Source organism: Achroia grisella, unplaced genomic scaffold (assembly GCF_030625045.1).
Source record: "Achroia grisella isolate CSIRO2021 unplaced genomic scaffold, CSIRO_AGI_Agris_v1 utg5103, whole genome shotgun sequence".
Lineage (NCBI taxonomy): Eukaryota > Metazoa > Arthropoda > Insecta > Lepidoptera > Pyralidae > Achroia > Achroia grisella.
Genome location: NW_026712904.1, coordinates 59,230 through 72,968, shown reverse-complemented (window position 1 = coordinate 72,968; position 13,739 = coordinate 59,230). Strand labels below are relative to the sequence as shown.

The 13,739-nt window shown below is 32.6% G+C and overlaps 1 protein-coding gene across 1 annotated transcript in view; it reads left to right on the top strand.

Moving 5' to 3' along the window:
• The window catches only part of LOC131846364 (tubulin beta chain-like), a 33,115-nt gene that overhangs the window by 1,984 nt on the left and 17,392 nt on the right, over positions 1–13,739 (top strand). Inside the window, exons 2-3 of the mRNA XM_059195636.1 lie at positions 4,518–4,629; positions 5,322–5,444. Coding sequence (XP_059051619.1) covers positions 4,518–4,629; positions 5,322–5,444 — 235 coding nt within the window. The remainder of the gene's footprint in view (positions 1–4,517; positions 4,630–5,321; positions 5,445–13,739) is intronic.

Here is a 13,739-nt window from a genome sequence, read left to right as displayed (position 1 = left end):
CATCGACCCGGCCCACCCGCCAAGTTTGAACTTTATAGCGAGCATGACTGTTTCACGTTACTTCACTACGTCAATTATATTATTTACAGCATAGGCTGTACCGATCACAGTTTTCACCCATTACAATATTAAATATTCATAATAAAAATAGGTGTTTTCACATCAACACCCATTTTTAAAAGTAATTAATCAATCATTGGACTCACGTCGGTCGATAACTGATTAAATTAATTTAATAATAAAACGTTTGGCGGGGCTGTTTGTGATATTATAAAGTTTAGATAGATAGATAGATAAGTTTATTTGCATCTTCGGCACACACATTCATATTCATACTAATATACGAAATGCGAAAGTAACTCTGTCTGTTGCGCTTTCACACCAAAACTACGACACTGATTTAGATGAAATTTGATGCACAGGCAGTGTAGACTCTGAGAAAGTACCTAGGCTACTAGGCTTTAGTGAGAAAAAAGGATTGTAAGTGAGATATTGTATATTGTAGTAGTAATAATGATATATAATCTACGTTGTATAAATAAGTCAGTGTCAGAAGACAAATGACACAAACAGTCATTAGAAAAGTTGATAAAATGTTAGAAGAATGTGTAACGATTATTGAACGTATAATAAAACAATAAATGGTGAAACACTAAATTGTCTAATAATACAGATATGACATTCAAAGTTTGTAAAAATGTTACCCTTAAGGAGATAAAATAAAACAGGCGATCATAGTTTCTTGGGAATTTTTTTATTATTACAGACACATTTAGCTAGTACAAAATAAATATAAAAAAAAACACATAACAATAAAGATGAAACAAACTTTAAGTGCCACAAGTCTACACGACTACCTCGGTGGTCTAGCACACCGCTTTACGACCGATGGTCGCGAGTTCGATTCGCACAAACATTTGTATTCATAAGTATGATTGTTTGTATCCCACTGATGTTTTCTATGTATAATATGTATGTGTTTACAAAAATATATATCTATGTAGGTATATGTATCGGTTATCTAGTACCCATAACACAAGCTTTAGTTAGCTTAACTTATGTAACTGGTTGGTTAATGTGAAGGGTGTGCTTGCTTTTCAGAGCATAGAAATAGAAATAGAAACATACTTTATTCAAATAAACTCATTACAAGCACTTTTGAATAGTCATATTTTGATTCTACCACTCATTCGGAATGCAGATTCATCACAAGAAGAATGAGCAAGAAACTTGTGTGTTGCTCTTTTTAATAGATGTTTTTTTATATAAATAATGACAGTATAACAAGTAAGAGGCATGCGATAATCAACATAGAAATCGCTACGCACTCATTATTAGTGTAATCAGATCATATTGTCAGTGCTAAAAGTTTTTCTATAAAAACATTATTATCGTTAACGAATTCTTCAATTTTATAGTATCATCATGATAAATTACTACTGAATTTTCCACGACGGACTAACAGACTTGATCTTATCATCTCCGTCTCGTGCCCCAGCGTAGACCGTTAGCACAGACTGAACATTCCATTAATTCGTTCATAATATAAGCTCTTGCCACTTTCCATGTTCTTCCATCATGCTCTTTAACTGATGATGCGACACGACTCCAATTTTATCTTTAATTAGCTCGATGTAGCTGTGCCTTGGTCTTCCTCTCCCCTCCTCTCTTTCCTTCTATTTTTTTCCCACAATAACATTTTTCATAAATTCATCGTGCCGTACCAAGTATCATATTCCAGAATATAATATAGAATAGAATAGAATATAACAGAACAGAACAGAACAGAGCTTAAAAGAACAGAATAGAATAGATTAGAAAATCATTTATTCAAATAAACTTAATATAAGCACTTTAGAATAGTCATAATAGATTTCCATATCAGTATCCATTCATTCATTCATTTTAAGAGCATTCACTTCCTGCGCTCTTCCATCATGCTCTTTGACTATTGATACGACACGATGCTTTTTCCTTATGTCAAGTATTACGTAAGCAGATTTATCACAATTATTTACCCCCCATCCCCCGGTGTCAGCAAAAGTAAGCAAAGCTGCCATCACGTAAACATCTCTCAATTAATGATTGTTTTTTTTGATAATGACACGATTCGTGTAAAAAAGTAAATTTTCCGATGACGTAATCATCATACAGACTCCCCCACCCCCATGTCATCCAAAATAAGCAAAGAAAAGACCCCCCCGCCCCCCTATAGTGCTTACGTAATACTTGAACGGCCCCTATAGCTGTGTCTTGGTCTTCCCCTCCCACTCTTTCCTTCTATTTTTCCTTCTATAATTCTATTTTTCTTTCGACAATATTATTCACAAGTTAGTCGTGTCAGTATCCATTATCAACCATTAAAAATTGTAAAACCTATTTACTATCCAGTTATTACAAATAATCATACTTAACAAAACCGATTGATCAATGCCGCTGTGTTTGAATTGATAAAAATAGAAGTTACCCAGCTATCTGTAATATAAATTTAGTTTATAACATTCATAACATGTCTACACTGACGAATACAATCTCAAATATAGATATTTACAAGTATAGCTGACCCTGCAAACGTTTTTTTGCCATATAAACTAATATTGCTATTAATAAATAGGGGATGGTGATAGAAGGGTGAAAATTTAGGGTTGTATGTTTTAATACCACATTATAAAACTATAAAACATTGTCGAAAAAAAATGTTAGGGGTGAACAATCCTTATCACTAAGGGGTAAGAAAAATAGATAGCAGCCGATTCTCAGACCTACTGAATATACAATATATATAAATCGGTTTTTTTAAAAAATGGAATAGAGTAGCCGCCTGCGCTAACGGTTTACGCTAAGAACATGGAGAATGATTTAAAAACAAAGACTAGTGACAAATTCAACAGGAATTTATCAATAATCTAAATTGGACCATAATTAATTTAACATTTAGTAATGGGGTCATGAGCTATTATTTATTTATTTATTTATTTATATATTAAATACACAAAATATAAAAGTAATACTTAACGCCTTAAGGCATTTTCTACCAGTCAACCATAGGCTGTGCAGAGAAAAACTGTATGCAAATATAATTAATAAAAACAATAGTCAAAAAAAAAAAAAAAATACATATACTAAAAGCAAATACATGTAAACACATACACATACATACACAAATATTAGTAACAATCCTTTCCCCCCATAAAGAGATCACGCAGTACAAACATGCACATGGTTTACAAAAAAGACTTGAGGTTGGTCGGTCGAAATACCGAAATGTAACTAATATTTTTAGTAAAACTTAAACTTATTCACTTTGACTACTGAAATAAGATATATGTTTATAAAATACTGAAACCATTTAATAAACAATATAATAATGTAAATGATTATTTGAATGATGTATTTTAGTTTTTATGTAACATTTAATTAATGTATATTATAATTAACATTTAATTATATGTTATAACTAGTTATGATAATAGTAATAATAATGTTAAAAAATATAATGATCGAAAACTAATTATAAACATATTTCATTGTAATATTATGGAATGCAATAAATATTGAGTATTGAGTATTGACAGTAAACAAATGAGTATATATACTTATAATATGCTTTTGTGTATCAAATACATGTGTAATATTTTTTATTGATTTCATTTAATTTTTATTGTCTATATATATATATATATATAATAATGAATTGCTGTTCGTTAGTATCGAAACTCGAGAACGGCTGAACCGATTTGGCTAATTTCTTTAAAATATTCTTATAGTCCAGTCTCAGAACCCTTTAAACGGTTAAAATGTAAGAAATTGCATGTAAAATAGATAGATAGATAGATAGATAAAAATCTTTATTCGTATCCCGATAACAAAGATAGTACAAACAAAATTCAAATAACACATAAGAATAGTAAATAATTATAAAAAAAAAAAATACAACACATAATACTTTAACTAGTAAACATTAAAATATATATTAGGTGCCACAGGGATGTTTGTGAACAATTTGCTCATAGCAAAACACTGATTTTCAGTAGCAGCCCAGTGGTGGTGCGATCGCGTGCCATATTCACTACAAATAGTAAAAACTATTTTAATTTCCCATACAAACAGCTGATACCTGTTAAACAGAGTTCGCGCAGAAATTTATTGCGTAACTAAAAAAAATCGTAATTCAATTGGCATTAAGTCTATATACCGAACTGGACGGTATAAAATTATAATGTAAAAATTTGACCTTCATAAGCGGCTAAAAAGTCCTACATTAATAAATACAAGATTTTTGAATTTTTTGAATTTTAAACTTCAAAAAACCTTTGACATTTTCAATTTTAAGGCGTAGTTCGCGGAATCAGCTAGTTATTATATATTTTTAATTTAAAACATAATAGCAATATGTATTCTTCTATATGTTATTCCCTCCTATATGTACTATTTCATACGCCTTCCATATAATTCTCGTAAAAAAGTGTACAAGGTTGTTGCTTCGCGTATTAATATTATTTTTAATCTGTCCTCAGTTCTGGGAGGTGATATCAGATGAGCATGGAATAGATGCCAATGGGTTGTATAATGGAGAGAATTCGTTGCAGCAGGAGCGTCTCAACGTGTATTACCATGAGGCATCCAGTGGTAAGACTTGTGTTTTTTTTTTTCGGACTACTCTAATGCTGTTGTCCGCATCTGGATTTTACAGCTTCATCTGACGATAAGATATGTGTAGAATTAAATTTGTGGGTGTGTGTTTTTACATAGAATATTTAACGACGGTCGGGAAAAATTATAATATAAAAAATTTGACGTTCATAAGCGGCTAAAATGTCCTACATGAATAGAAAGAAGAAAAAAAGAAAAATATATTTATTTGGCGCATACAAAACAATCATACAACATATTACAAAAATTATAAAGCATTATTTTAAAAATACAGTTGCGACCAAATTGGTTTCCACTCAGCTTTGTGTCTGGGCTGTAATGCCCAAACGCTGATTTTCAGTGGAACCTTGTAGAAAATAATTTAAAATATAAAAATTGTGTACCTACTGCTGCCCGCGTGAACGTGCGCTGTTGGTGGCTCTGCTAAGGTGTAAATCTATGCTATGATAATGTATGGAAATGAAAATACATATATAAAACAATACAGTACGGACAGTTATACAGTGGAAATTTGATTTTCTAATAGAAATTTCTTAAGTTTTTGTTTAATAAATAATTTTTGAATTTGTATAACTACAATTAGTTAGAATCACCACTGTATCGTCGTGGGAAATAGTCGTTAACCATTTTGATATGTACATTCAAAGTTTTGTAATTTCTTTCCTCAGGTAAATATGTCCCCCGCGCAGTTTTGGTGGACCTCGAACCTGGCACAATGGACGCAGTGAGGGCCAGCCCCTACGGACAACTCTTCAGACCTGACAACTTTGTCTTCGGTCAGAGTGGTGCAGGTATGTAAAACTTGTCTTTTGAGATTTTCTTTCTTTTACTCATTACGAAATTGTGAAGTGCTTACGTCAGATTTACTAAACTTTTTTTGTGTGGAAAAATCTTCATGAGATCTTCCTACCCTATCTCGTTGCTAGGGCCACCTATGTTGCCCTACTTAATTGTGGATACGTGTGCACGCCAGCCCCATTGGGGGATAGAAGGGGGGCGGAGTTGGGTATGCTCCTGCCTCTAAACTGGATTCTTCTACCGCGGTGGATTTAGAAATGTTTGAAATTTTATTATTCTCTATTTTCATTGATTTTTATTTATTTATTCTTTATTGCACTTTTAAAAAATGTACAATTTGGCGAGCGTATTGCCATATGGCATTCTATACCAGCTAACCATTAGGTAAGAACAGAAAGCGGTTGATGGGCAGCGGTGGGAAAGGACTAACTTATAATTTTACCTAACATAGGTAAATAGGTTTTCTTAAAAATAATTACAAATATACATACATAAATATAAATATATACTTACTATAACACACAATACGGGGCTAACTACTAACGGGGCACTAGTAGAGGATGATAAGCTGTACATGAGGTCAGCTCAGTTAGCCCAACCTCGTAAATTCATCAGGAATTTATCACGATGGTCTCCAGGGGAACCCAGTAGAGATCATGACACATGGACTGACATGGTACTTTGTTAGGAATGGTGTTATTAGTCCACATTACTAACAAGACGCTTCTTATTTTTTTATATACTCTGTTTTTTTTTTTGTAATTTATATGTGTATGTATCTATTGATCTGAATAACATGGATATCTATCTATAATAGTTAGAAAGAAATCTATGACGAAACATATATGACACAATTTCTCGTATTTTTGAATAAGGAAAAATAACAATACACACTAATTAAATATAATCAATCTGGATGTAGCGCGAGTGGTGATTGCTAATCAGGGTTGCCAACATACAAATATTTGGCTTCGCTTTTAGTTCCATAATTTACAATCCGCCCCCATTCCTCCCTCTGAAATGTCGCATCTCGGAAGGTCAAATTTTAATTGGTAAAACTTCACATAATCTAAGACCCGATCTAAGACTAGATAAAATTCCAAGATTTCATGATTTTTATACGAACTTTGGATGAATTTCCAACCCCTCATGATGTACAATGTCTCACTTTAAATTTATTCGCCCTAGCCCTGAACCTTAACATGACGTCATAGGTTGAAGGGGACTGGTAGTAATGGGGACTAATAACCCCATTGCTAGCAATGTACTATGTCCGGTTGACCTCCACGCGGTTCCCCCTATCACGTTGTATATCCCCTCCTCTACAATAGAACTACTACAAAAAGCCGTCATTCTAAACACATGCCGAATAGTCAGAAAATTTCTTTCTTCATCACATAACTCATCCATGCTTGGCTAAGGCCCGCGTGTTTGAATATATTACCCCCGTTAAAAGGGAGATACGATATATATATAATAATAATAATAATAATAATTATTAACTCAATAAACAATTCACACAGCGCCATCTAGACCCAAGCTAAGATAGCTAAAGCTTGTGTTATGGGTACTAGATGACTGATATAAATACATAAGATTTTATTTGTAAATACACACTAATATACCTAGAAAACACCCAGACCGATACAAACAATCATACTCATGAATACAAATGTTTGTGCCGTGCGAGGAATCGAACCCGCGACCATCGGACGTAAAGCGGTGTGCTAGACCGCTAGACCAGCGAGGTCGTTTCTAAAAACCATCGTTATAAATAGCTGGTAAATTTGTCACGATGTGCTAACTGACCTGACCTCATGCTCATCTTATCATCCTCCACTGGTGCCCCGCCAGCGTATACCGTTAGCGCAGGCGGGTGCATCATTACATTCTCATCTATAAGACTTCTACCTCTGGTATATGTAGTATTGGCACCCCAATTACTAACATTCGTATCATACCAAACGACGACGTGTTCGTATTATCAGTACCGTATCTCGTTATCTCCACTTTAAAGGTGCATGATGTTTTAAAAATATAATAATGTTTTGATTTCCTCGTAAATAACTAGTTGGAAATGATAATCAAGCGGCCCACCTGCCTTCATTTGATCATATCTCACTAATATTATAAACGTAAAAGTTTGTGAGTATGGATGTTTGTTACTCTTTCACGCAAAAACTACCGAACAGATTTTAATGAAACTTTACAATAATATAGCTTATACATCAAACACATAGGCTATGATTTAAAAAGATAGTATCTAAATTGAGCGAAATGTAATGTAATGATAAATGTCAAGTAAGTGTGACGCAGACGAAGTTGCGTGAGTCAGCTGGTATGCCAGAAACTAAATACGAACCTGATCATCTGAATGAATGGCGGTCCTTCACAGTGCGACTTTCTAGAAACTTTTTGCCTCGCACAACCACATTGTGGAATCACCTTCCAGCAGTGGTATTTCCGAACCGATACGATATTGAAACCTTCAAGAAAAGAGCTCTTCAGAATAGAATAGAATAGAATAGAAAATCATTTATTCAAATAAACTTAATTTAAGCACTTTTGAATAGTCACAACAATTTGTTTTTTATCTACCACTCGTTCGGAAAGCTGTCTCATCACAAGAAGAACGAGCAAGAAACTTGTGTGTTGCTCTTTTAAATAATCCTTGTAAGTTTACATTTACAAGTCGAAACGTGTGAATACAAACTACCAACAAGCACTAATTTTTTGGGTCAAATATAATCATGCAATAAGATTTAATCAGTCGTAGTGATAAGAGCAGACCAGTCCCTACAAGCAGCACTCGTTCACGAGTATGACGGATGAGCCAGCCATCACTGCGCTCGACCATATTTTAGGGAGCCCATTGACCCGGCCCACCACGCCGCCACATGTCTGGACATTTTAGTGAGCATGACTACTCATTCCACACGACCACGTCACAGCTACAAAAATTACTATATGGTAGTTACAGTATTCGCACTTTACATAAGGATGCATGCGGCAATCAATACAAAAGCCGCTACGCTATCATATATCAAGAAAGCAGTATGAAAATTAAAATTATAACGTTGTCCGCAAATAAACTTATTCTTGCTATATATTGCTATCATCTATAAATTCATCTATCTTATAATAGGCTTTTTTACATAACATTTGTTTAATATAAGATTTGAATTGCCTCTCTGTAAGATTTAGCGTAGACTCTGGCAGTTTATTATAGAATCTTACGCAATTACCATAAAATGAATTACTAACTTTGTGTAGACGGCATTTAGGTAAAATTAGCTTATTTTTATTGCGTAAGTTTCTACTTGTACAGTCTTTAAGTTTCTTGAAACTATCTAAGTTTTTTCTTGTATACATAATATTTTCATAAATGTACTGTGAGGCAACGGTGAGGATATTTGATTGTTTAAAGCATTGACGTAATGACTCTCTAGAACCCATACCATAAATAGAACGTATGGCTCTCTTTTGTAAAATAAATATAGTATTTATATCGGCAGCTTTACCCCATAGCAGTATGCCATATGACATAATGCTATGGAAATAACTAAAATATACAAGTTTTGCCGTCGCCACGTCTGTTAATTGCCTTATCCTTCTAATTGCATAAGCAGCAGAACTAAGTCTACTGGCTAATTTTGAAATATGGGGCCCCCATTGTAACTTCGAGTCCACTGTTATTCCTAAAAAAACGATCATTAACAAAATTTACTATTTCATCATTAAGCAATAGCTGCGTATTTACTTGTTTTACATTAGGCAGCGTGAATTTAATGCACTTAGTTTTGTTGGAGTTCAATAATAGATTATTACATGTGAACCAATTTAGTATAGCAGAGATAGCATAATTTACATCGTCTAATTGATTACATTGGCGACCAATTTTAAACACTAACGAAGTATCATCCGCAAATAACACTATATCTGCAACTTTCTCTACCATGTAGGGAAGGTCATTTATATAAATTAAAAAGAGAAGTGGGCCTAATATTGAACCTTGAGGAACGCCCATTTTTATATTAGTTCCCTTAGACTTTACACCATCAATATCTACAGTTTGCACCCTATCCTCTAGATAAGTTTTCATTAGACTTAGGTCATTATCTCTAATACCATAATATTTGAGCTTGTACAAAAGTGTTTCATGATCTACGCAATCAAACGCCTTCGACAAGTCACAAAAAACGCCGAGAGCATCCTGTGAGTTTTCCCATGATTCGAATATATGTGTAATAAGCGCTACACCTGCATCAGTAGTAGACTTGCCGGCAGTGAAACCATATTGCTGACTGTGAAGCAGTCCGTTATCCCTGAAGTATTTTAACATTTGGTTAAACATAATCTTTTCAAATACTTTACTTAGAACTGGCAAAATAGAAATTGGTCTATAGTTGCCTAGCTCAAATCTATCTCCAGATTTGAAGAGTGGAATTAATTTGCTAAATTTCATTAATTGAGGAAACACGCCATTATCAACACATTTATTGAAAATAGTAGCTAGATAAGGAGCAACAATATCTATGAATGAACTAACTACTTTAACTGACATGTCCCAGAGATCTTCCGTATTTTTTAAATTTAACTGTTTGAATATTTTTATGACATGAAAAGGGCTGACATGTGAAAATTTAAATGTTAAAGAGCAAGGGCTGACATTAGCCTCCAGTAATGTTTTTGCTCGAATTGGAGATGAGTCTAGAGAAGATGTAATATCAATCGGAATATTAGCAAAAAAATCTTGAAAAATATGAACTATATCTTTTGTTGCTGTTATTAACTTATTGTCATAATTTAATGAGAATTGATTGCAGGCTTTTTCAGACCGTCCAGTTTCTTTGTTTATAATTCCCCAGATGGTCTTAATTTTGTCAGAGGACTGATTAATTTGTTTATTTATAAAATTAGATTTAGCTGCAATACAAACTTGTTTGAAAATTTTAGAGTAATTTCTAACATAAGTCGTAAATTTGTCATCAAATCTATATTTTTTTTGATCATATAAATCAAATAAAATGTTTCTACTTTTAAGTATTCCTACTGTTGCCCATTCTGTAAATTTAGATTTAACACAATATTCTCTTTTCTTGAAAATATTCTGGTATTCTTTTGACAAAAGACTAATTAACTTGGTGTAAAGAATATCAGGATTATTAAGACTGACAGATTGTAACTCTAAGTCTAATTTATATTTTACCGTGCTTTTGTATTTATTAATATTGTAAGCATTTATTTGTCTTTTTGATCTTTTATTATTGGTATTTTTTTTAGTCTGATTACTAAACTTAACAACTTGACCACAGTGATCCGAAGGAAGTTTATTTATTATTAATTTTTCAATATACTCACAGTTACAAAAAACATTGTCAAGACAAGTAGCAGTCGTAGCGGTTACACGAGTGGGTTCCTGAAAGACATTACTCAAATTAAAAGACTGAAATAAACTAATAATTTTTGTACATGTGGGTGTATCACAAAGAATATCAACGTTAAAATCACCACACACAATGATTTTTTTACTGCTATTAAATACTTTTTTTAATATATCCTCCATCACCTCTTCAAATACATTATAATCACTATTAGGAGGCCTATAAACACATATAAGTATATAATTATCTAGTTCTATACATGAGATTTCTGTACAACACTCAATAGAAAGTCTAACAATGTCAGCACGTTCCTTTACTTTAATATTATTTCTTGCAATTATCATAGACCCACCTCTGTTAACTGACTTTCTATTGAAGCAGCTGACAACATTATAATTATTTAAACTGAACATCATATTGCTTTCTTTAAGCCAATGTTCAGTGAAACAGATAATGTCAATATTGTATTTTTCCAAAAATAATTGTATAATTAATTCACTGCCGGGAAAACTTTGTATGTTCTGATGAACAATTACCAATTCTAATTGCTTTCCCTTTGTCTTTGTTAGCAGTTTAAATCTGCAGTCAAATTACTTATATCACTATTTAAACAAAAATTAATAGAATCATTTGTTATGTCACAATTTTTATATTGAAGTTTACCATGTAAACTGTTCATGAAGTCAATATTATAAGCCACTAAAGTGGCTATTTTATTCTTAGAAGATTTAGAAAGATACATTGTATCTTTTGTCAAATAAAAATCACTAATAAAACTATTAGTGTCAAAAAATGTAAAAACGTCACTATGACGACATGTCAATGTATGTAATAAATTATTAAGGTAATGTACCTTATTGTTAATTTTTTTATGATAATGGCTACTTGTATAAGGAAGAGCACACAATACAATCTTATATACATTCAATTGTAACAAATATTGAATACCTTTAATTATATCCTGTCTACTTAATTTAATACTATTACCAAAAAATAACACAACTGTGGTCATTTTATTCATTTTAGTAGATTTAATTTTGTTAATAATTTGTGCAAATGATGCCCCTGGCATACAGTAATTTAATACATCACCCTTAAGATGATACTTCAATATAGACCCAAAATTACAGCCTATTCTGTCAGAAAACACCATTGTGCTACTTTTAGGATTATAGTCACTGACACAAATCCCCTGAACTTCATTTATCTGCACAGTTGAAACTGAATTATTATTTGGCGAAGTTGAATGATCACATGTACAATGTTTAGTTAACGACTCAAAACGGTCAGCATTGTATTTACTGACATCAATCAAATCATCCATTGCTAAAATATGCTCCTGGATTTGTTTTTGTGAGATAGTATACTTGTTATTTAAATCATGAAGCGATGATTCTAAACTCTTTATTTTTGAAGTTAGGTAACTTGTATCCATGTCATATAACTTTTGGCTTTCCACTAGTTTATTATTATACTTATTAATATAATCATGCAATTTTAAATTGTTTAAACTAGTTTTTTTCAGCAACTGACCATTTTTGGAACGTTTATATAATATACTCCGAGTCTTAGTTATAAACTTTTTTAATTTTAAATATTTTTTTAATTTATTATGACTCAACATACATATGTTATTATTATAGTTGCCCTGTGATGTGTCACTAGTAAGGTCTTCCTTCTTTAAAAGGCCGACAACGTACTTGCAATTCCCCTGGTGTTGCGGGTGCTCATGGGCGGCGGTAATCACTTACCATCAGGTGAGCCGCATGCTCATTTGTCCCGTGTTATAAAAAAAAATAGCTCGAAGTGACGATAAAAATGCTTAAATATAACTGGATTATATCGTAGCGGTTTCTATGTTGATTATCGCATGCCTCTTATTGTCTTAGGGCGAGCACAATAGATCTATGAAGGTCCCAATGTAAGGTCCAAAGCACCTGACAATAGCGTAATCCCTCAATAAAAAAAAAATGTTACTTTGTATTCATTTATTTAAAATAACATTAATTCAAAAGAGCAATACGCAAGTTTCTTGCACGTTCTTCTTGTGATGAGTCTGCGTTCCGAATGAATGGTAGAATAAAAATATATGACTATTCAAAAGTGCTTGTATTGAGTTTATTTGAATAAAGATTATTTCAATTCCTACAATTCCCTTTAGCATCTTACATTATTTTCTCAAAAACTAGTCACCGACTCGCTATAAACTTGTTATGAGCACAAACTTTCCAATGAAAAGGACGTTAAAAAGAATGACTTTACATAAATAATTCAGTACAAATATTATCTTATCTGTGGTACAAACCACATCAAAATTAAATATGCTCAATTCTCGACCTTACTCTATGTCACTAAAAATAATTAAGAAGCTTCTTGTGATAATAAAAACGCAAAACGGGGTCTGACCCAGCTCAGGATAGAAAAGTTTGAAGAAGAGGAAGAACGAACAAGAAACTTGTGTGTTGCTTTTAAATAAATATTGTTCAGAATTACAATTTTAGGACATTTGTATGAATACATACTGCCAAATATCAAAGTAGACAGAATTATCATCATTGCCTTCCCTTTATCTCATTATTTGTGGTCGTCGCAGTATGTCATTCTCTTCCACTGCTCTCTATCGGTCGTCATATCTAAACATACTCTTCTTTTATTCATATCATCTTTCACACGATCCATCCATCTTTTTTTAGAGGGTCCCCTCCCTTTACATCCATCCACGTTCATATTATACACTTTCTTTAAGACATGAGAACAAAGGATGAGTAAAGTTGACATAAAGAAATGGATAAATGATATACTTTTACATATTTATTTAACACTAGCTGACCCGGCCATTGCTGTGTCTAAGGTTCTTGAATAAAATAATATTGCGACTATAAATTGAGATGTAAGCTATCCTAT